The 19,634-nt window shown below is 63.0% G+C and overlaps 1 protein-coding gene across 2 annotated transcripts in view; it reads left to right on the forward strand.

Moving 5' to 3' along the window:
- Positions 1-6,721: 6,721 nt before the first annotated feature.
- The window catches only part of LOC309856067 (serine/threonine-protein phosphatase 2A regulatory subunit B'' subunit beta-like), a 42,837-nt gene continuing 29,924 nt past the window's right edge, over positions 6,722-19,634 (forward strand). For both annotated transcript variants that reach the window (XM_082716771.1, XM_082716772.1), the window contains exon 1: positions 6,722-7,467. In XM_082716771.1, coding sequence (XP_082572897.1) covers positions 7,135-7,467 — 333 coding nt within the window. In that variant the 5' untranslated portion in view covers positions 6,722-7,134. The remainder of the gene's footprint in view (positions 7,468-19,634) is intronic.

The following is a 19,634-nucleotide window of genomic DNA, read 5'->3' on the forward strand; positions in this document are numbered from 1 at the left end:
GGCACCTGGACACCACGAATCTCCTTTCCGTTTCCATGGAGTTTTGCATTCTGGACACCCCAGAAGAGGAATCACGCACCCTGTACCCGGACATCGGACTCCCTTGCCAGCCCTTAAACGGGTGTTATCAACAAGCTCGAAGATCTGAAGCCGAGCCGGAAAATGATGTCTCAGCAGAGAATCCTAATAATGAGACAGAAATCATTAAAAGGAAGCAAATTGACCCAAAGCCTTCTCTCTGCTTTTGAATTTCCTGCTGCTGTTTAGACAGTCAACATCACCAGCGATACGGATTGCTAATGTCACATGCCAAGACCCCCGCCAAACCCATTCTTTCCCCCCATAATGGGCTCACCTGTGTCCCCCCCTCCACAAATGCATGTTAAAACCCTCACCTGCAGGATCCCAGAATGGGACTCTATTCAGAGATGGAGTCCTTAAAGGGGTGATGAAGTTAAAATGAAGAAGTCATTGGACGGACCCCAATGCAGTAGGACTCGAGTCTTTGTAAGGGGAGGCGAGGACACAGACACACAGAGGACGACCGCGTGAGGACACGGGGAGAACACAGCATCCACACGCCCAGGACAGAGGCCAAAGGTGGAAGCAGCCTTGCTACCACCTGGATCTCAGACCTCCAGCCTCAGCCCCGCCTGGATCTCACACTCCCAGCCAGAGAATACATGTGCACTGCTCAAGTCACCTACTTTGGGCTGTGTTGTCACAGCAGCCTTAGGCTGTGACAGATAGCCTAAGCAATCCTTAGCAAAGGAACACGGATGGTAAAAGGGACTTCACAGATGTTAATGAATGAAGTGGGTCTTGAGATGGAAATCATCCTGGATAGCTGTGACCTCGGTGTCATCCCAAGGGAGGCAGAGGGAGACGCGAGGACAGGAGAGGAGAAGTCCATGTGACATGAAAGCAGCGGTGGGAAGGCTGATCCTTGGAGGTGGAGCAAGGGTCCTGACCCAGGGTGGGTACCCGCACCTGGAAGACCAGGCACAGGTCCCCTCGTAGTGTCCAGGAGGAACCGCGCCTGTGGAGCCTTGACTTCAGCCCCATAAGACTGACCTTGGCCTTGGGCCATCCAGAACGCGGGAGAACACACCTGTGCTCTTCAAGACTCCGACTTTGTGGCCCCTCGTTACAGAAGAGCGAGATGACGGACGCACACCGTATCAAGCCCTAGCAGCCGGCCGATGTGTCGGGTTCCTACACCTGTAACTCATCTTCCTCTTTCCTGCCGGAGCTGAGCATCTCAGATGCCTCAGACGTGTCTGATCCTTTCCCTGGCCGGCTTCAGGTGTCTGTGTCAGTCAGCTGCTCGTGTGTGACAGCCACCCTGAAACTCTTCAGTTAGAGTATCTACACCACGTCAGGAAGCTGGCCGATCCCGGCCGGCCCTTCCCCCTAAACTCGGTCACAGGCATCAGGGCTCTTCCTGGGGGCCCGTCTGTGCGCCTTCAGTCTCTCTGGGGTTGTCTCCCCCCTGCCCCAAGTCAGTTTTGTAATGCAGGCACTTCTGACTGGGTGAAAGCCCGAGGCCTTTTACAAAGCTGCAGTTTTGGGGGCTGTCGGTATCCTCTCTAAAACTCGGATTGCAAGCTGGCCCATGCTCTTCTAAACTGCTGCCTTCCGTGTGGTTGTTGATGAAATTCAGAGAGAAAGCAGCAGCCTGCAGCCCTGTGTTCCCGTCCTTTCCCAGGGCGATGGGGGTGGGGGGGGACCACGCAGCCTTCCCACCTGCCCGGTTATGGTAAGCCACATTGTAGCAACTGTTTTGCCACAAGGTAACGGGGATCTCTGTCCAGCCTCCTGAATCTATTTTTTGTGCACGAGGGAGCCAGAACGTGTTTGCTGGTGCAGAAGCCCCTTCCAAGCCTTTTCTAGCTCCTTGTCTTGTGTGTTCCTTCCGGACGTTCCGCTGTCCGGGATCAAGTGTCCTGAACACGTCCACTTACGTGTGGTGAGCGGTGAGTGCCACCTCTGTGAGGCGGACAGTCCCTGCCTCAGCCACAGCTCCTCTGTAACTTCTTTCTCTCCTCACACTTCCGCATTCTGCGCTGTAATTGTGCATTGAATCATCTAATTGTATAAATCCCCACTCCCGCCCCATTAGATGAGGAAATCTTTGAGATCGTGAATCATCTTTTATTTCTCTCTGTCCTCGGGCTTGTAGCACACACTCAGAGGACCCAGTAGGCCGCAGCTTAATTATGCCGCATTCTAGCATAATAAATACATCGTAAATAAATTAAAAGAGAAAGCACTGATGGAGCCAGGCGAGTTGATAGCAAGAAGGGAAACGTGTCGAGCATCCCAGCACTAGCCGCACAGAAACGCATCGTTCAGCGGACCTCTCCTTTGCAGGACGGGGCAGACACACAGCCTCCCCGCCTGGGAGGTCCCGAGCCCATGTCACTGCTTAAAACTGGGATCTTGAGTCAGGAAAACACGAAGACGTCTGGGGGAAAACAAGAACAAAAACAAAAACAATAACAAAAAACAAAAAACACGTATACGTGCACAAACTCTGTAAAACTCTTTCCTTTGGAGAAAAGGGCAAATCTGAACATACGATTTTTTTTTAAAGCATTTACAATTTTTCCATTCTCTTTAGTTTCGTAGGGTCACTATCCATTTGTTTTTTGTTGTTTTGATCAACATTTTTATTCTTTGAAAGCTTATTAGGATGGGTGCGAACACAATAAATTTTCTTTCCTGATTTCCAGGACCGCAAGGCATTTAAACAACACTGCTTAGATTGGAAGCTTTTAATGGATGTTTTCTCCACTCTTTTGTCCCAGTGTCAGTGACAATATAGCACCCAGGCAAGGACCATGATACCGTCTTGGCTGAAAAAAGACCCTTCCAGTCTTTCACCCACGGATCCGTCCCTGGAAACGCGTCGTGGAAAGCCACTCTGCTTTCAGTCAAGCGCAGGCAGTGGCGCTGGGTCGTGGGCTGTCGGAGTCTTGGAGGGAAGGGGGAGCAGAGTGACTGTTTCCCAAGAAAGAACCAATCCCGGGACGATAAAGCCATACGAACCATCCCAGTCGTGGAATGCCCCCGGTTCACGCAGCCACCCCACTGCTGCAGAGCGCTCAAGGAACACAGGGAAAGACCCAGTTCCTCCGGTTCAAAATTGTAGGAAAGATGTGCCCTCGAGCCGCAGGCAAAACCACACACTGGAAAGCAAGTCCGTCAGCAGCAAAGGGAAGAAATAAAACAGGAAGAGAAGAGACAGACAGACCGACTTCATAAATACCATCTAGACTCCGCCTTTCCCAGCAGACCTGACACAGGGAAGGTGGTTAAGCTCCTGATCAGGTTCTTGGAAGGACATCCCTTGAGACCAAACACAGAGACATTTATGGGTATTCTGGGGTTCCTTTTTGTTTTTTTTGTTTGTTTTTGAAGATTCACTTATTTTAGAGAGGGAGGGTATGAGCGCAAGAGCAGAGAGAGGCGGAGAGACAACCTGAAGCAGACGCCCCACTGAGCACCAGCCCCACTCAGGGTTCAATCTCGTGACCCTGATGTCGTGACCTGAGCCGAAATCAAGAGTTTACTCCACGAAATGACCACCCAGGCACCCAGGAGTTTGTCCTCATGATAGAAACGGAGATTTTTAAAAAGAAAAAAGAGCATCTTGTTTTGGATGAACGTCCTTGGCAGATATAAACTCGATCACTCTGACTTCCACGGAGGGTCTGTATGCAGCCTTGGGTCTGTCTGGGACCCATGAGACCGGATGTCACAGGCACCGTATTTAGGACTTCTTCCGTCCCCAATTGGGGGGTTTCTATCCAGCACCGCGGGCTCTGCAGACAGACACGTTATTTTGTTGTTCCGTGATGCAGTTTGGGGAAAGCCTGCCTTTCCGATCAGCCAGTCCCTGACGGCGCAGAAGCGGAGGGTGTGCGGATCGACTGTGAGGGTGTGGGTGGACTGCGTCCCACAGAGGGGACTGGGCTCAGGCCGGCAAAGGAAGGGGCCGCCCTCCTTCCAACCGCCCCAGCGCCTTCCTCTCCAAGCTCTCAGGATAAGGCAGCAGGGAAGCCGACTCACTTTCTCCTGGCTCCCAAGCCACACGCAGTTCTCCAGAATCTTCCTGTCCACTACCACCTTCCCCACCCCATCTTTCTGTCCTGCGGGGGAGGGGGTGTCCTCCTGCCATCCCGCTAGAAGTCAGGCAGACCCCGGAAAGCACCCTTCGTGTCACCAGCTCGAGACCGTGCTCCTGTTTCGGGGCGAGCCGGGCTCAGGGCTGGCTCAGGGCTGGCTCAGGGCTGGCTCCGGGGCGCCCCAGGGTCGCACAGCGCGTCTCTGTCCTGGCAGGACAGGATCTTCGCGGGGCCGGCGCACACTGAAGGTGCACTGTGCTCCTGAGCAGGACCTTCTCTCTGTCCGCTTGGCGGCCGCACAGCTCGGGCCTCGGCATGGGCCCCGGGACGCATAAAGCCGTCTTGTGCTCGGGATCAAAACCCCCCTTCCTCGGCGAAACCCCGGCCGTGAAGGGACGGAAGGGGCCGTGCGCGGCCGCTGGAGCAAAGACCGGGTCAGAGGCCCGTCTGTTCCCGCACGAGATGCCTGCGTGCGACAGCCCGCAGCGCGCTCCGCCTGCGCGCTCCCTTCTCCGCAGAAGCGGCCCCGACCCTCCCGCACGGGTGCGCGGTCAGCGGGACAAGGTCCAGAGTCCCTGCGTCCCGGCGCTGTCCCGAGCGGGGAACGCGGTCCGGAGGCCACACCGAGCCGCCCAGGCCGCACAGAAAGTGACACGCGCTGTCGGGGCCGCACAGAGTCCCCGCGCGCTCTCGGGGCCGCGCACACGGCGACACGCGCTCTCGCGGAGTCCGGCTGCGGTTCCGCCGCGTGGACCGGCTCGCACCGGCGTCCTGCATCGCTCGCTGGACGGGCAGCCGACGTGCGGACTTTGCTGTTACCAGATCACGTGCGGGAGGAGAAAAGACCCAACGGACGCCCCGCACCCCCCACCCGCCATGCGACCCCGCAGCCCCATCGGACCCCGCAGCCCCCCATGCGACCCTGCAGCCCCCCAGCCCCATCGGAACCCGCAGCCCCCCACCCACCCATGCGGCCCCGAAGCCCCGCAGCCCCCGTGCGACCCTGCAGCCGCAGACACAGAGCGCGCGCCTCGTGCGTGGCCCAGGGCCGCTCCCGTTACGCGGACAACGAGACCCGGGCCAAGGCAAGGTCGGGGGAGCAGGGGGGAGGCGACGACCCTCTCGCCAGCTCGACACACGGGGTCGCGACGTCCCGCCAGCACGACACACGGGGTCGCGACAGCGCGCTCACGCCGAAGACCGGTTGGGAGCGAGGCGCACGCGGCCCCCGCACGGAGCCCGCCCGGTCCACGACGTCCACGTTCACCCCGAGTTGCGCTGTGCGTGGGACAACGGCCCGCGAGCCCCGCGCTCGCTCCCGACCCCCGCCGCGCGCACACTCGTCCTCGTGCTCCGCGTGCACGCGCTGCGCACGCCCGCCTCCTATCCACGGCCCTGCCTCGGGCGCGCCCCCAGCGGGTACGCACCGCGCATGCCCCGCACCCATCCAGGGCCGGTCTCGGGCTCCCTCCCAGCCGGCACGCACCGCGCATGCCCGCCCCCCACCCACCGCCCAGCCTCGGGCTCGCTCGCTCCCGCGGGGCACGCATTGCGCATGTCCGTCCCCTTCCCCGTTCCGCGCGCGGCGCCGGCCCCACGGCGCGCTCTCGGCGGCACGCACTGCGCATGCTTCCGCCACCGCGGCCGTCCGGGCGGCTCGCGAGCGCGGCTGCGCCCCGTAGCGCCAGAGCGGGACGACCCGGGGGGGGGGGGGTCGCCGCCCGAGCCGCGCTCCGCGAGCCTCCAACGCCCCCTCCTCGTCGCACCACAGCCCCGCCCCCCTCAGGCCGCGGCGTCCGAAGCCGGGGAGGCGTGCGCGGCGGCGGGCGGCGCCCGTGGCCGCCGTGATGACGTCACGCGTCGCGGTGACGCACGACGTCGGCGACCGCGTCTGGGACGGCGGCCGGCGCGCCCGTTTTGAAGCTGCCCGGAGCGGCGCGGGCCCCGGGGCGCCGCTGTCCGTCCGCCTCCGCCGGGCCCGGGGCTCCGCGCCGCCACCGCGACGCCCGCAGTGAGGCCCCCGCCCGCGTCCGCGCCCTCGCCCCTCGCCCGTCGCCCGGCGCCCGGCGCCGGACACCCGTTATCCGTCGCCCTCGGCCCTCGCCGGGCCGGGCCGTCGCCTGCTCCGGGGACCCCGCGACCCCGGGCTACGGGCTCCCGGCCTGCGACCCCAGGGGAACGGGGTTCCAGTCCCGAGCCGCGCACCCCGCCTCCCCGGGACCCCCGGACTCCGGGCTGCAGGCCTGGACCCCGCCCCTAGAGACCCCGGACCGCGGTTTGCGACCCCAGACCGCGGGTTTGCGACCCCGCCTCCCTGACGCTGGGACCCCCGGACCCCGGACTGTAGAGACCCTGCCGGACCCCCGCCCCTAGAGACCCCGGACCGCGGGTTTGCGACCCCGCCCCCTGACACGCTGGGACCCCCGGACCCCGGACTGTAGAGACCCTCCCGGACCCCCGCCCCTAGAGACCCCGGACCGCGGGTTTGCGACCCCGCCCCCTGACACGCTGGGACCCCCGGACCCCGGACTGTAGAGACCCTCCCGGACCCCCGCCCCCTAGAGACCCCAGACCGCGGGTTTGCGACCCCGCCTCCCTGACACGCTGGGACCCCGGGACCCCGGACTGCAGAGACCCTCCCGGACCCCCGCCCCCTAGAGACCCCGGACCGCGGGTTTGCGACCCCGCCTCCCTGACACTGGGACCCCCGGACCCCGGGCTCTAGGGCGCCCCCCCACTCTGGACTCCAGGACTCGGAGCTCCAGGCCGCAGGCCCGCGACCTCCGAAACCGGGACTCCTGTCCCGAGACACCGCCCCCCACAGCCTCCCCAAGATGTGGGCTGCGAACCCCGCCTCCCCGGGACCCTAGGACCCCCGGGCCGTGACCCCGCCGGCGGCCCTCGTCGGCTCCGCGGACGACCAGTCGGGCCAGACCTGGGTTGCGGGCGTCAGGCCGGCGTTCGGGACGAGGGGCTCCTCGGGCCGCAGGGCCCCGCCGTGGAGATGCCGCCCGGCAAAGTGCTGCAGCCGGTCCTCAAGATGAAGGTGGACGAGCTGTTCCTGTGCTGGCTCAGCGAGGCGGGCACGCAGGCCATGCTCCGGGACTGCCTGCGGAGGGTCACGATGCCCGCGAGGACCGAGGCCGACGCTGCGGACCCCGGGCCACCCGGGCCCCCGCTGGCCGCCGCAGCCCCCGCCTGCAAGCCCGCGCTCTTCGACAGCCTGGGGGCGCCCGGCCCGGCCCCCGTGTCCCCGGCGCTGCCGCTGGGAGCCTCCGCGAGTCCCCGGACCGGGCCTCCCCTGCGACCGACTCGTCGATCTGCAGGGCCGCGAGTCGTAAGTTCCCCGTCTTGTTGCGATCTCGTCCGCGATCCGCCCCTGGGCTCGCTGCCGGGGGAGCGCTTCACGTGCGAACAGTCCCGTTGGCATGGTTCCCCCAAACGGGTGTGTGTTTCAGCGCGGCTTCTGCACGCTTCCTTCCCGGCTGAGTAAGGGGCCCAGGCCGTACCCCACTTGTTGGTTTTCTCCTTACCTCGTCTGCGGTAGTCGCAGTCAGTGGCCGGTGCCGGACAAAGAGTTTGGCCTCCAGCTCGGGCTGCTGCGTGCCCTCCGAGTCGCCACACGTTGGCTCAGTGTGATGGGACGTGTGGCACCTGTGCATCCCGCGTTCCTGGGCGAACCCCGGCGCTGGCAGCGTTGGCCTTCGGCGGAACGTGATTGTCTTGGGGTGCGTGTTTCCGCTGCAGCTCCTCTCCGGTCAGCGACCCCTGCGGTGCGATCACTTACCTGATCGCTTCCCACCGTCGTGGACCAGCCGCCACGGGCAGACCGCCGGCTGTCGCTCCGAGGGCCAGCTCGCTTGGCTCTGCTCCCTGACCCGTGGTTTTCTGGCCCGTGGCAGCGGTCCCGACGACATGTCCCAGAGAGCAAGCCTCCACGGGGAGTGGGAAGTAGGCGCAGCGGTCACGTCTGGCCTGGCCCCTGTCGGGAACCCCACGGGACGGCTTCTGTGCTCCTGCAGGGCCCGCGGCCCAGCCCTGGGCTCTGTCTGGCTCACTCCCTTTCCCACTGCCGCAGAATCTTAGTGCTGGGGGAGTAGGGCCGGAATCTCCCGTGTCACCGAGGCTGCCGGGTCTGTGAGGGACCAGCGCGCGGACCCGTGACTTCTGTGGGACGGTGGTGTCCCTCCCCGCAGTGGCATCTGCTCTCCCCGGGACGGCCGAGGTCTCCCGCGCTGAGCAGCCACCTGCATGGCGTACAGGTGTCCACGCTGAGGCCCAGCCCCTCGCGCAGGTGAATTCTTGCATCTTGTGACCCCGTGACCTTGCGTGAAACCTCTTGGGACGGCAGATGTTGGCGGGTCAGCACAGCTCCACGAGGGCGACGGGGATGCTTTGGAAACGATGCATTTCGGAGAGCGAGCCCGTGGCGTGCCCGTGGCGTGCCCGCATGGAATGAAGTTCCTCCGGTGACCACAGGTTGTCCTCCCAAGTGGGAGGGAGATTGTGCAGGAAGGGAGTGTGCAACTTGGGGAACGCACTGACTTTAGTGGGGAGAAGGCAGCGGGCCAGGAAGGGAGGTCTGCAGTGGACATCAGCTGTCCAGTCTCGTGCGCTGGCCGCAGCGGTCTGACTGCAGAAAGCCCGCTGAGGAGCCGGGTCGGTGTGTGCCTGTGGGACTGGGCAGGACGCAGGGCTCCGACCCGAGGACGCTGTGCCTGCCGGCGGTCTGAGGCCGGAGGTCGGCTGCTGGAGGTGTGCGCGGTGCGGCTGGAGCGGGATCGCGATTCTCACAGTCGAGGGGCAGCCGGGAGGCCCCATGGGTGAAGCCTCCAGCTGCTGGTTTCAGCTCAGGTCGCGGTCTCAGTGTCGGGACGGCCAGCCCCACCTTGGCCTTCGGTGTGGCCTCTGCCTGCGATGGTCTGCCCCTCCGTCCACCCCTTCTCTTCCCTTGGGGCCCGGCATCTTTTCTCGGTGCACACACGCGGAAGGGCTGCCGCGAGCCGCGAGCCTCTCCTTTCCACCCTGCTCCGTGTGATTTCCAGCTAAGGGAACGCGGAGGCACAGGGACTCCCCACACACCAGGGGTCCGGTTGCCGAGTTACATGCCCCGCCCCGGGGGTGATCTCCACACACGCATGACATGAAGCTTGTGTCAAATGTGTTACATGCAACAGGCCCTTGGGACATCTTTCATCTCCGTGGGCCTCCATGGCACTGTCGCCCGTAATCCCAACCACAGAAAACCCTAAAAGTGCTTCTAAGGAAGTTCTCCAAGGGAATCAGATTTGGTGGGCATGCCCTGTCCCTGCATGGACTGTGACCCCAGAGATGATGCCTGGGGAAGCAGGGTCCCAGGCGGCCCGGGGACCAGACTTTCAAATGCAGGGCATGGCCTCCGGAGCCCCCTTCCTACCTGCCCCCCAGTGGCCAGTATCCCAGTCACCTCGTCCAGCGGCTAGTTCACACTCTCCCGGGCCCCCTTCCTCCTTCCGTCACAGTGGTCCATACCCCTGTAACCTTCTGCCATGTCGACCGACCCTCGCAGCACGTACATGAGAACATAACAACACCAGTGATCTCTTAGTGGCCACTGTGTGTCGGAGCACCTTCTGCTCCTCGCTGTGAGAGGAGCTGCGTGTTAACTGGGGACTTCACGCAGCGCTGCCAGTGCTGTAGGAGATGGCATGCTCTCACCTACTGTCAGCACCGGGAAACGCAGCGCTGGCTGTGAAGTCCGATGCTCGTCAAATGCTGAGGGCACTTCTGGTCAAACAGGCTTTTTTTTTTCTTTCAGCTTGTCTTTGGCCACCGTGATGCATGTGTTCAAACGTTTTCCCTGTTTTTACAGTTAGGTTATGTTTTTATTATCGAGTTGTAAAAAGTCTATATATAATCCGCGGGCACGTGCTTTGAAGGTAGATGTTTCGCAAGAGGTAGGGGTGCGGAGGGGCCCCATGAAGATGTAGGGGTGGGTGTACGGGGCTCCGTCATGAGGAGGTAGGGGTGTACGGGGCTCCGTCATGAGGAGGTAGGGTGCACAGAGCTATGTCGCGAGGTAGGGGTACTCAGGGCCACGTCGCGAGGATGTGATGCTCCCGGCTGTGCGGGTGCATTCACAGTGGGCTGTGCGGGTGTGCTCGCCGCAGACTGGGTGGGTGTCTTCCCTCGGGGCTGTGCGGGCATCCGCTCTCTGGGCTGTCCTTGCTCGGCTGTTCTGGTGCCCTTACTAACGAGAGCAAAACTTCACGCTCCAGTGATGACGGGTGCATCTACAAGTCTTTTCTTGGGCTGGTGGATGGGGATGGATCCCTCTTTGCCCACTGTCTTCACGGCCCTGAGTCGTGCGAGTGGTGGGTTCATGTTGGGGTGATGTCTGGCCAATGAGGTTCTGCTCTGCTTTGCTGCTGTGTATGCTAATGTCTACGTCGCTTCTGGGATAAGCGTCCTGAAAGCATCTTGGGCTCACAAGGCAGGACTTGTGCCTTGGCTTTGTGCCAGCCACACCCAACGTGGGCACAGGAGGGGTCTGCTTGCTCAGGATGTCTTTCCTTTGCGGTGGGAAGGGAGGGGAGGTGTGGGAGGGTTAGCTCATCCTCATTCAAGCCCCGAGCCCACTGCTCGGAGCCGCCCCGAGTGCTCTGCAGGACCGGTCACTACAGTCCGGTCTGCGTGACCCGTAGGGCACTTAACGCATGGCATCTGCAGAGCCTGGTGCTCTGTTCCTCCGCCTTCCTTACCTGTCCTCTGTGACATCCTGCGTTGTGTACGTTGTATCCTGTGTTGTTACTTTCTGTGGTTAGTTACTCTCCCAGGTACACAGCTGACGTTACATTGTATCTCACGCACCTGACCAGTGACGGTTACCTTGTTGCTTACATTCTGTGTAAGCTGAGTTACCCCATCTAAGTTATATGCCGAGTTCTCTACCTTGTGCAGAATGGCAGGAAAACTCTGAACCCCGAATACTCCCCACCCCCTCTTGTGACAAGAAAGCATTTGAGGACTCTGTGTGCTTCATTGTGTCTCTTCTGTGCCGGGAGGGCGGCTGGTGCTCGCAGACCCCTTTGTTTTTGGCACGGTTTCAGGGAGGAAGCAGCTGCTTTGGCTGCATCTGGGCTCGTGGGGACCAGCAGGGATCTGGCGAGAGCTCCGTGACAGGTTCTCTTGTGTCCTGGACAGACTTCCCTTCTGTGCAGAGCGCCTCCTCTCGTCCCTCCCCGCCTCTGCTAACTAACTAGCAGGCAGTTGCTCGGATCACTTCAGTTCTCTGGAGCCCGCCTCTGTCCCCCACCGGCAGAACTAGAGGCGCTGTCCCCAGATGTCTCCTTGCAGACCTGTTTACGCGCTTGTCCCTCTGGACTGAGCCACAAGACAGGGTCACTGAGCGGGGAGCTGTGTCCGGGACTCCCATCGGCAGCTCAGCCAGAACAGCTCCAGCCGGAGCGGCTCCCTCCTGCACAGCCAGGGGCCGGCGGGGAGGAGCGGCCGCCTCCCCCACCCTGCAGCCATGTGCCCTCCTCAGCCTGTGGAATGCAAGCGGCCCAGGGCCGGCCCCCAGAGCGCCTGGCCGGCCACGCATGGAGCGCGCTGAGCCCGGCCACCCAGACTGTCCTGCCGGGCACAGCTGCCACCCCGAGCCTGCCGGCCCCGGCTCAGCCCAGCCCCGAGAGTCAGAGCGCGAGCGCAGTGCCTGGCCTGGCCCCCGGCGGCCCATGCGAGGCGACATGCGGCTCCGGGACCTGTCCCTGCGCCAGGACCCTGACCTGAGGCAGGAGCTGGCCTCCCTGGCCCGCGGCTGTGACTTTGTGCTGCCGTCTCGCTTTAAGAAGAGGCTCAAGGCCTTCCAGCAGGTCCAGGTGGGGCAGGTGTGCTGTGTGTGTCTTGTGTGGTGCTCACCAGAGCTCCCTGCTGAGGCCTGGACTGGGGCGGGGGCTGCTGGTACTCCCAGGTCACCCACCCTGCGCGTCACCTCCCGAATGGATGGGGGCCTGGTGGTACTCCCGGGGCCCCCCCCCCACCGTGCGTATCACCCTCCTGAACGGGTGGAGGGCTGCTGGTACTCCCGGGGTCCCCCTGTATGTGTCACCCCCCTGGGATGGATGAGAGGCTGCTGGTATTTCCAGGGTCCTCCTATGCACATCACCCCCCCGAATGGATGGGGGGGCTGCTGGTACTCTTGGGGTCCCCCCATGGACGCCCCTCCTGGAACAGACTGGGGGGCTCCTGGTACTTAATGGTGTCCCCTGTACACCTCACCCCCCCGATGGGGTGATGGATGGGGGGGCTGCTGGTGCTCCCAGGGTCCCCTCTCCAAGTGCATCCCTCCTGGAACAGACTGGGGGCTGCTGGTACTCCCAGGGTCCCCCCCATGTGCCCCCCAGTACAGCTGTGTCGTGGCTCTGGAGAGCCAGGTGTCCCGTGTGGAGTGTTAGGGAAAGCCTTCCGTAGAAGGAAGCCGCGGCTTCCCTTCCTGGGGTTCCAGTGGCAGAACCGCACGCAGTCAGGAAGCTGGAGTGTGGCGGCCGGCGATGCGGCCGCTCTCCCCAGCACGGAGCAGACAGGGTTTAGCGTCGGCTGGTGGTTCAGCCTTAGTCACAAACACTGGGGGCTTGTGCCCTCGTGCGGAGCAGGAAGCTTTCCCCACGCCCGTGGATGCGGCCGGGTTCCCTGCCCTCGCGGTCGTGGTCTGAGACGTGCTGTGTGGAGGGACGCGCAGACCGCAGCCGCGACCGGGGACGCCTGGGTGGCTTTTAGTAACGGACTGGCTTGTGTGTGAACTTTGCTGTGATTCTCATGATTCGGGGACGTCAAACCTGGCTTTATGTCTCTGTGTATCTTGTCAGGGGTTTAAGGGAACTCGTAATTGAAAAGGCCTGAGACTTCCCGTGAGCTCCCCAGTCATCTGTAACTTGAGGTTTCCGTGCGACCTCTCACGCTCTGCCTGCCGCCGTGTGGTGCCTGGGTGCCTGGTGCCCCGGTGCCGGGGGAGACAGGACCGGGGACAGGATGGGGACAGGGGAGACTGGATGGGGGACAGAATCGGGGAGTGATGCAGACGGGGGAGACAGGACAGGGGACCCGATGGGGGTGCTGGACGCGGGGGCCAGGACCGCAGGGCTGGAGGCGGGACCTGCACTCACTGGCTGGCTCCCTACGTGCCTTGCATCTGGGTCACTGACACTTGCCACATGAAACGCTTGCGTTGTCCCTGGTAGTGAGGAGTTAGCACCCTGGTACTGCGTAAGGACAGAAAAATCACACAGAATCAAACAGGGCTGTTTTGGGGGTGAGAATAAGACCTGCTTTTGCTGATTCTGTACCTGGAGTTTCTTTTGGATCCCACGTTAGTGTTCACACACCTTCTGAGTGTGTGTCTGGCTGTGTCTGCCAGCTTTGGACATTCTGTGCTCAGGTGCTTTGTGCAGACGTTTGTTCCTTGTTTCTGAGGCACGTGTGTTTGGGGTCTGTGAGACGGTGGAAGTGGAGTCAGCCACAGCTGAAGTGCTCTCACCCGGCAGGAAGATGGATGTTTGGTGGTTTCTCTGAGGTGGTTCCGTAGGGTGTTGGTGGGATTGGCAGATGCTCCGAAAGTCATGGTGACTTGCCCTCAGCGGGCCTGTCTCCTGGCAGAACCGGTTCTGGAGAGTCTGATTGTTTTAGGATGACCCCGTTTCACCAGCACCACTGTTGGGGAGAGAAATTCTATGAATTCCTTCGGCGGGGAAAGTGTTTCATGTTACAGGAGATGTACTTCAGCGGTGTTCTGCGGGCGTGAGCGTGTGTCTGGGGTCATGTGAGCGTGTGTCTGGGGTCACGGAGTGTTCTCTAAGGTGTGGGGGGTGGATCAGATGGGGCTCCTTGTAGGGGAGCGTTGCGGGAGGAGGGGGTTGTTCCGTCTTATTCAGCCCAGGGCATCTAAGTGTGGATCTGGACAGGGCCCTGGGCAGGTCAGCACAGGTCAGTGGTGGCCTGGGGCCATGAGAGTGGTGGGGACCCTGATGACTAGGAGGGAGATGGGGGGGTGACTAGGAGGGGACGGGAGGCTGGGGGAGGGGTGGAGGACATGGGGTTGGGGAAGGTGGGGGATGGGGGTGTGGGAGGAGGTGGAGGGTGGGGGAAGGGAAGGCGAGCCTGGGAGAGGCCTCGCCCCGTGGGGGGGGTGGGGGTGGGGGGGTGAGATTCAGGGACTCATGAGCAGGTGTAGGATGGGGAAGGGGAAATGAGGGATGGGGCCGTGGGGGTGGGGACGAGACATGACATGGGGAAGAGATGGGGAATGGGGTGTGGGGAGGGGGAGGGTTGGAGCCACAGGGTTCACGGGGATGGGGGAGGGGGTGGGCAGATGAGGAGGGGGATGGGGCAGGGGGAGGGGACATGAGGTTGGGGAGGGGTGGGGTGGAGACCCTGGGGGGTTGGAGGGGCGGATGGTGTAGAATGTGCCTCGCGTGTGGCTCCCCGCCTAGCCGCGCGTGTCCCCTGTACTCGGGGTCAGAGGAGGGGTGGACGGCTGCGGGTCTGGGGGCCACGGTCTCCCTGTGCTGCTCACCGCACGGACACTGCCGCCTGCCGCCTGCCTGCCCTCCTGGGGACTCCCGGGCCTTGCACACACACCGAGTGGCAGAGGGACTCCCGGAAGCTCGGCTGCGCTGTCCCTGAGTCGGGGACCCCACCTGGCCCAGCACGGCTGCTCTGCTGCCTGCCCCCGTCTCAGCGGGGACCCTAGCCTCCCCACTGCCCTGGTGCCGAATCTCTCTCCCCTCACTCCAGTGTGGTACAGTCGAGGGTGCCCCGGGACCCCCTGTCCTGTGCTGTGTCACGGCCCTGGTCCTGGACCGCCCATCCTGTCCAGCCTCTCTGCGGGGTCCTCTGCGTGGACGGACAGGCCCTCAGAACGGTCGTGTGTGGACCGCAGTGACGCCATCTCCAGGTGACTCTGCTGGGCCATGAGCTGACCTCTTCTGGAGACAGCGTGGCCTCTGGCTCAGGCCGTGCCGGACACCGAGCAGGGCCTTAGTCTAAAGGGGGTCACGGGGCCAGGGAGGGGTCGCACCCTCGACGCTCACTCTCAGGGTCCCAGGAGGTTGCTGTGACCCCACCCCATGTCTGTGAGGCTGTGGACGCGGTGTCCTTCATGGTCCTTGCTGGCCAGCATGCAGTGGTGGCACGTTCCAGCCCTGTCTTCTAGGCTTTGTGGAGACCAGACCGTCTGCGCCCATTCTGCCTGTGGGCACGCAGCTGAACGGATGTCCTGGGAGCTGGTGGGCATTGGACACAGGCCTCGTCCTAACGCACTGCCTGGCCAGCTGCGCCTGGCTCCGTGTCCTCGGAGTTTGCCGTCCGGCCCCCTGCGCACCTGACACGTGGACACCCAGAACCTTCTGATGTGGAAAGGGCGTCTGCACGAGCCTGCATGGAGGGGACCTGGGCAGCGGTCGTTTTGACATTTCGGCTCCTCTGTGTTGAACTCTGACCCCGGGACTCCTGTGTGCGTCCAGTATGTCCTCTGCGGGTCTCAGTAGTGAGCCTCTGCCATGTGGCGGGAAGTGGTCCATGGAAGCAGAGTTCACGGCCTGCGGGGTCCTCCTCTCCTGGCCATAAGTGCGTGCAGACTCAGTCCCGCGGCCTGCGGGGTCCTCCTCTCCTGGCCATAAGTGCGTGCAGGCTCCCTGGGAATTCCCCACCGGGCTCCCCAGTCCTGTCCCAGGCAGCACCACGCATCTGTGTCTCAGGTCAGGGCCAGCCCTGGGGTCCTGTGAGCTGAGCCACCCGTGCCCGGGGCACCTCTGCCTGGCCTGCTTTTGTCCTGACTCCTGGCTTTTACTGTGTGTCTTGGGCCGGTGCTCTGGGCGAGGGTCACTTTCGACGTCCCAGATAAGGGCTGGGACCTGTGACTGTGACTGTGACTGTGACCCCCGAGCCCAGTGCTCAGAGGACGCACGCCCGCAGAGACCGAGCCTGGACTGCTTCTGCGGGCACCCACCCCGGGAGGCAGCAGTGGCTTCGGCAGGACCTTGTGTCCAGCTCCATGTGGACAGGACGGCCCCACTGTGCGTGTGCTGGGCGGCCGGTGGCGTCCTCTTGCTTTGTGGCCTTATGAGGAGTCCGTGCTCTCTCCAGAAATAGCTCTCCGTGGGGAGGTGTCATCTTTATCAGGGAGCTCTGGGCTGCATGCCGCCCACGGCGTGCACTCGCCGTACGTCCAGGAGGACTGAGGCGCGGTGCCCGGGAAGCGGGGTGTCCGGCCTCGACTCTGAGCCCCGAGCCCCGCGGGGAATTCCCGCACACTCGCGCGTATCTTTGTTGCTTTTGCGTTCGTAACGGGTATCGGCCGCAGCTCCTGGAGGTCAGGGAACGGCCCCTGCGTTTCCTGCGGAATCTGCTGAGTTCTGCTCTGCGGACCGGGAGGTGGCCGGCTCCCAGCGGCGCCCCGTGTGCCGGACAGGAATGCGCGTCCTGCAGCTGTGCTGGGGCCACGGGCTATTTATGTCCGGGAGATTAAACCCGTAAATCTTCCGTGTCCACACCAGGCTGTTTTGTGTCTCATCGTGCACTTGTCATCCGCGCCTGGGGGTGTTCAGCCTCCTTCCTTGCGGCACGTCAGTCTGTCCCCACCAGCGTTTCTGCCCTGGGGGCTAAGCCTGCAGGCTCCGGCCCAGGTCTGGGTGCCGGGGCTCCCTGGGCCGTCCAGTTCCCGGGGCTTCCGTGTCACGCACGGTGCGGATCTGCACGTCGTCACTGGGCCGTGTGGACCACCCTGCAGCCACACACGACCCTGGAGAGGGCCACTGCGGGCCCGTATGTCCACAGTTTAAAAACTTTTCGGTGTGTGCTACATGCGTGTCCCACAGAGACCTACGGTCTTCTGTTTCCCGTGGGCGTCTGCTCTGTGACCGGAGCATTTAACCCACGTGCACCGTAGCAGTGCCCGTGCGCGGAGTTAGGTTGTGTGTCTCCTGCTCTCGCACGGTTGCCGAGCACCCTTCTCGACACTCACACTGGACGTGTCACCTGGTCACCTTTGTCACAGTCTTCACCGTCGAACTCCCGGAGACGCCGCGGTTCGTCCCGGCTTCATGCTCTGCTGTCCACAGCGCTGTTGAAGAGTAGCCAAGCTCCATGCTGGTTCCCGGTGTCAGCAGAAGTGCTCCTTGTACCCCCGCCCACGCCCCAGCACACCACTGCCCTGGCGGAGCTTTCTCTCTGCTCACTCAGAACTTGCATGTGGGTGAGCTTTGCTCCAGCATCACATCCCCTGCGTCTCCGTGAACCTGTGTGTGCAGAGACGGCGTGTCCGCGAACTTGTGCATGAGCACAGACACTCTGCGTGTCTGCAAACTCGTACATGCGGATGGACACTGTGTGTCCGGGAACCCACGTGCTTGAACAGAGACACTGCGTATCTGCCAAGGCACGCGTGCAGACAGACACCCCATGTGTCCGCAAACCCGTGTGTGCTGACGGAGACCCCGCGAGTCCGCCAACCCGTGTGCACGAACAGAGACTCCACGAGCCCGCCAACCCGTGTGCAGGGGTTTGAAGGATCAAGACCTGCGAGTCCGCGATCCAGGGTCTGCCGACAGCTCCCTTCTCAGTGTGTTTTGTGTTTGTTCTGGTCGCAGGGACCACCTCCCAGCGGCCGACCTCCCGACCTCCCCCTGGGCAGAGCCGCAGATTACACAGCCCTGCCCCGGGGCCGCCCTGGCTGGTGCGGTGTCTCCCCGCTGATTCCTTGCTGCGCTGAAGAGGACCCCATTGGGCTGTGTTTCATTCCTCTGTATCTGTGCAGGATTCCCTTGACCGGTGCTGTGTGGGGAGCTCCGGGAGCCCAGGACGCAGGGTGCGCCCCCGCACGCCCCCCATGCCTCCCCCGGGTGGCCTCCTGACCTCGGCCTTTCGTCCCCCCCACTTCCCCACACCTGTGCTCAGCTGTGCTCCGTCCACCCCGCCATCCCCCACATGCGTGGTCTGGAAACCTCTTCTTGCCGTGCTACGGGGTCTGTGTTCCGTGGACTCACCCTTCCATCTTCAAGCTTCCTGCCTCTGTGATCTGACCAGGGGGAGCGCGTGGGTCCTGAGTCTGGTCACGCCGGCACCTCAAGCCTTGGTGGGTTCGGTCCCGCTCCGTCCCTCCTGGCACCTTGTTTGCGTGTGGACGTGGGACTGTGGACTGGGAGTTGCTCCTCTTCCGTGGGACTTTGGGCAGTGTCGTGGGTCCTGACATGGTGGTTTCCGGAGCAGATATTCCTCCTTTCAGGCCTCACCAGTCTGGTGCACCAGGACGGTTTGGCTAGAGGGTTTTGGGGTTATCCAGACTGATACAGGCCGGCTACGTGCAAGCACCCGGGGGAGGGTCCCACGGGGCCAGCCAGCAGGGACCTCGGCTTCTCACAGAAATCAGCCGCAAGCCAGGGCAAGCGACAGCACTTTCCTGACGGCACGGCTGTTGGAGAAGAACAGACCGCGTCTGGGAGGCTCGGGAGGCAGAAAACAGTCCTCGCTCGGGGTTAGGGGTTTAGGGTCCGAGCTCCAGCAGCGGTCCAGGGTAGCGTCCGATGCGCGTCATTGTCGGGCGCGCGATGGGTGTCGCTCGTGAATCCTCAGAGGTGGGGGCGTTGCTGCGGCCGCGGCCAAGGGTCGTTCTGGCTCAGGTCCTGCAGCGTCGTGACACGGCTCTTCTGGGGCGTTGTCAGGACTCGGGAGCCCAGGACAGAACCCAGAGAGCGAGTCCCTGTCTTGCCGCCCCCTTGAACAGGGAACAGAGCCACTTTGTATCCTCAGAGACAAAATACGGGATTTGAGGACATGGCGCCTTGCAGAAAAGGGTCCGATCCGGAGCCGGACGGAGCCCCTGGAGCTTCCCCGCTCGGGGATGCTGTGAACGTGGTGTGGTGCCGAGGGACAGTCTGCCGTGGCCCGGAGTTCTCAGGGCACGTTCTGCCCGTGGCCCCCGTGGCCCCCGCTGCCAGATGCAGTGACCCATGTGAAGCCCATCGTTTCGTTCCTCGGGGTCCGGCGTTGGTGGGCATTTATTTCTGGCTCATTCTTCTCATGGGAGGCGCAGCTCTGTGGGACCTTCGCCCGGGGGTAGCCCCGTTCCAGGATGCTGGACTTTGTGTGCAGACCCCTGAGCTCCTCGGCCGGGCCGTGAAGAGGGGGTCGTTTCAGCCGCACGACGCCACTGGCCTCACGGGTTCCCTTCGGGGTGTCTGTGGTCCGAGGGTGTCTTCCTTTCCTGGTGGGGCGGGCCATGGTGCTCCTAAATGTCTGTCAGCTCCTCTGTGGGAGGCTCGGAGGGACTCTGCGCAGAAGGGCCGGTCTGGGCACCTGGGATCGGACCCTGCACGAAGAGGGAGCTCACCAGAACCTCAGCGGCCGGGCTAGACTCCTGAGGTTCCTACACCGCGGTGGCGTCCGGCCTCGCGCTGTGGCGAGGGCAGACCCGTGCTCGCGGGCGGCTCGGCTCTCGGGTCCCTACCGTCCCAGGAGACAGGCAGGCTCGGG

Source organism: Mustela nivalis (genome assembly GCF_964662115.1).
Source record: "Mustela nivalis genome assembly, chromosome: X".
Classification (NCBI taxonomy): Eukaryota; Metazoa; Chordata; class Mammalia; order Carnivora; family Mustelidae; genus Mustela; species Mustela nivalis.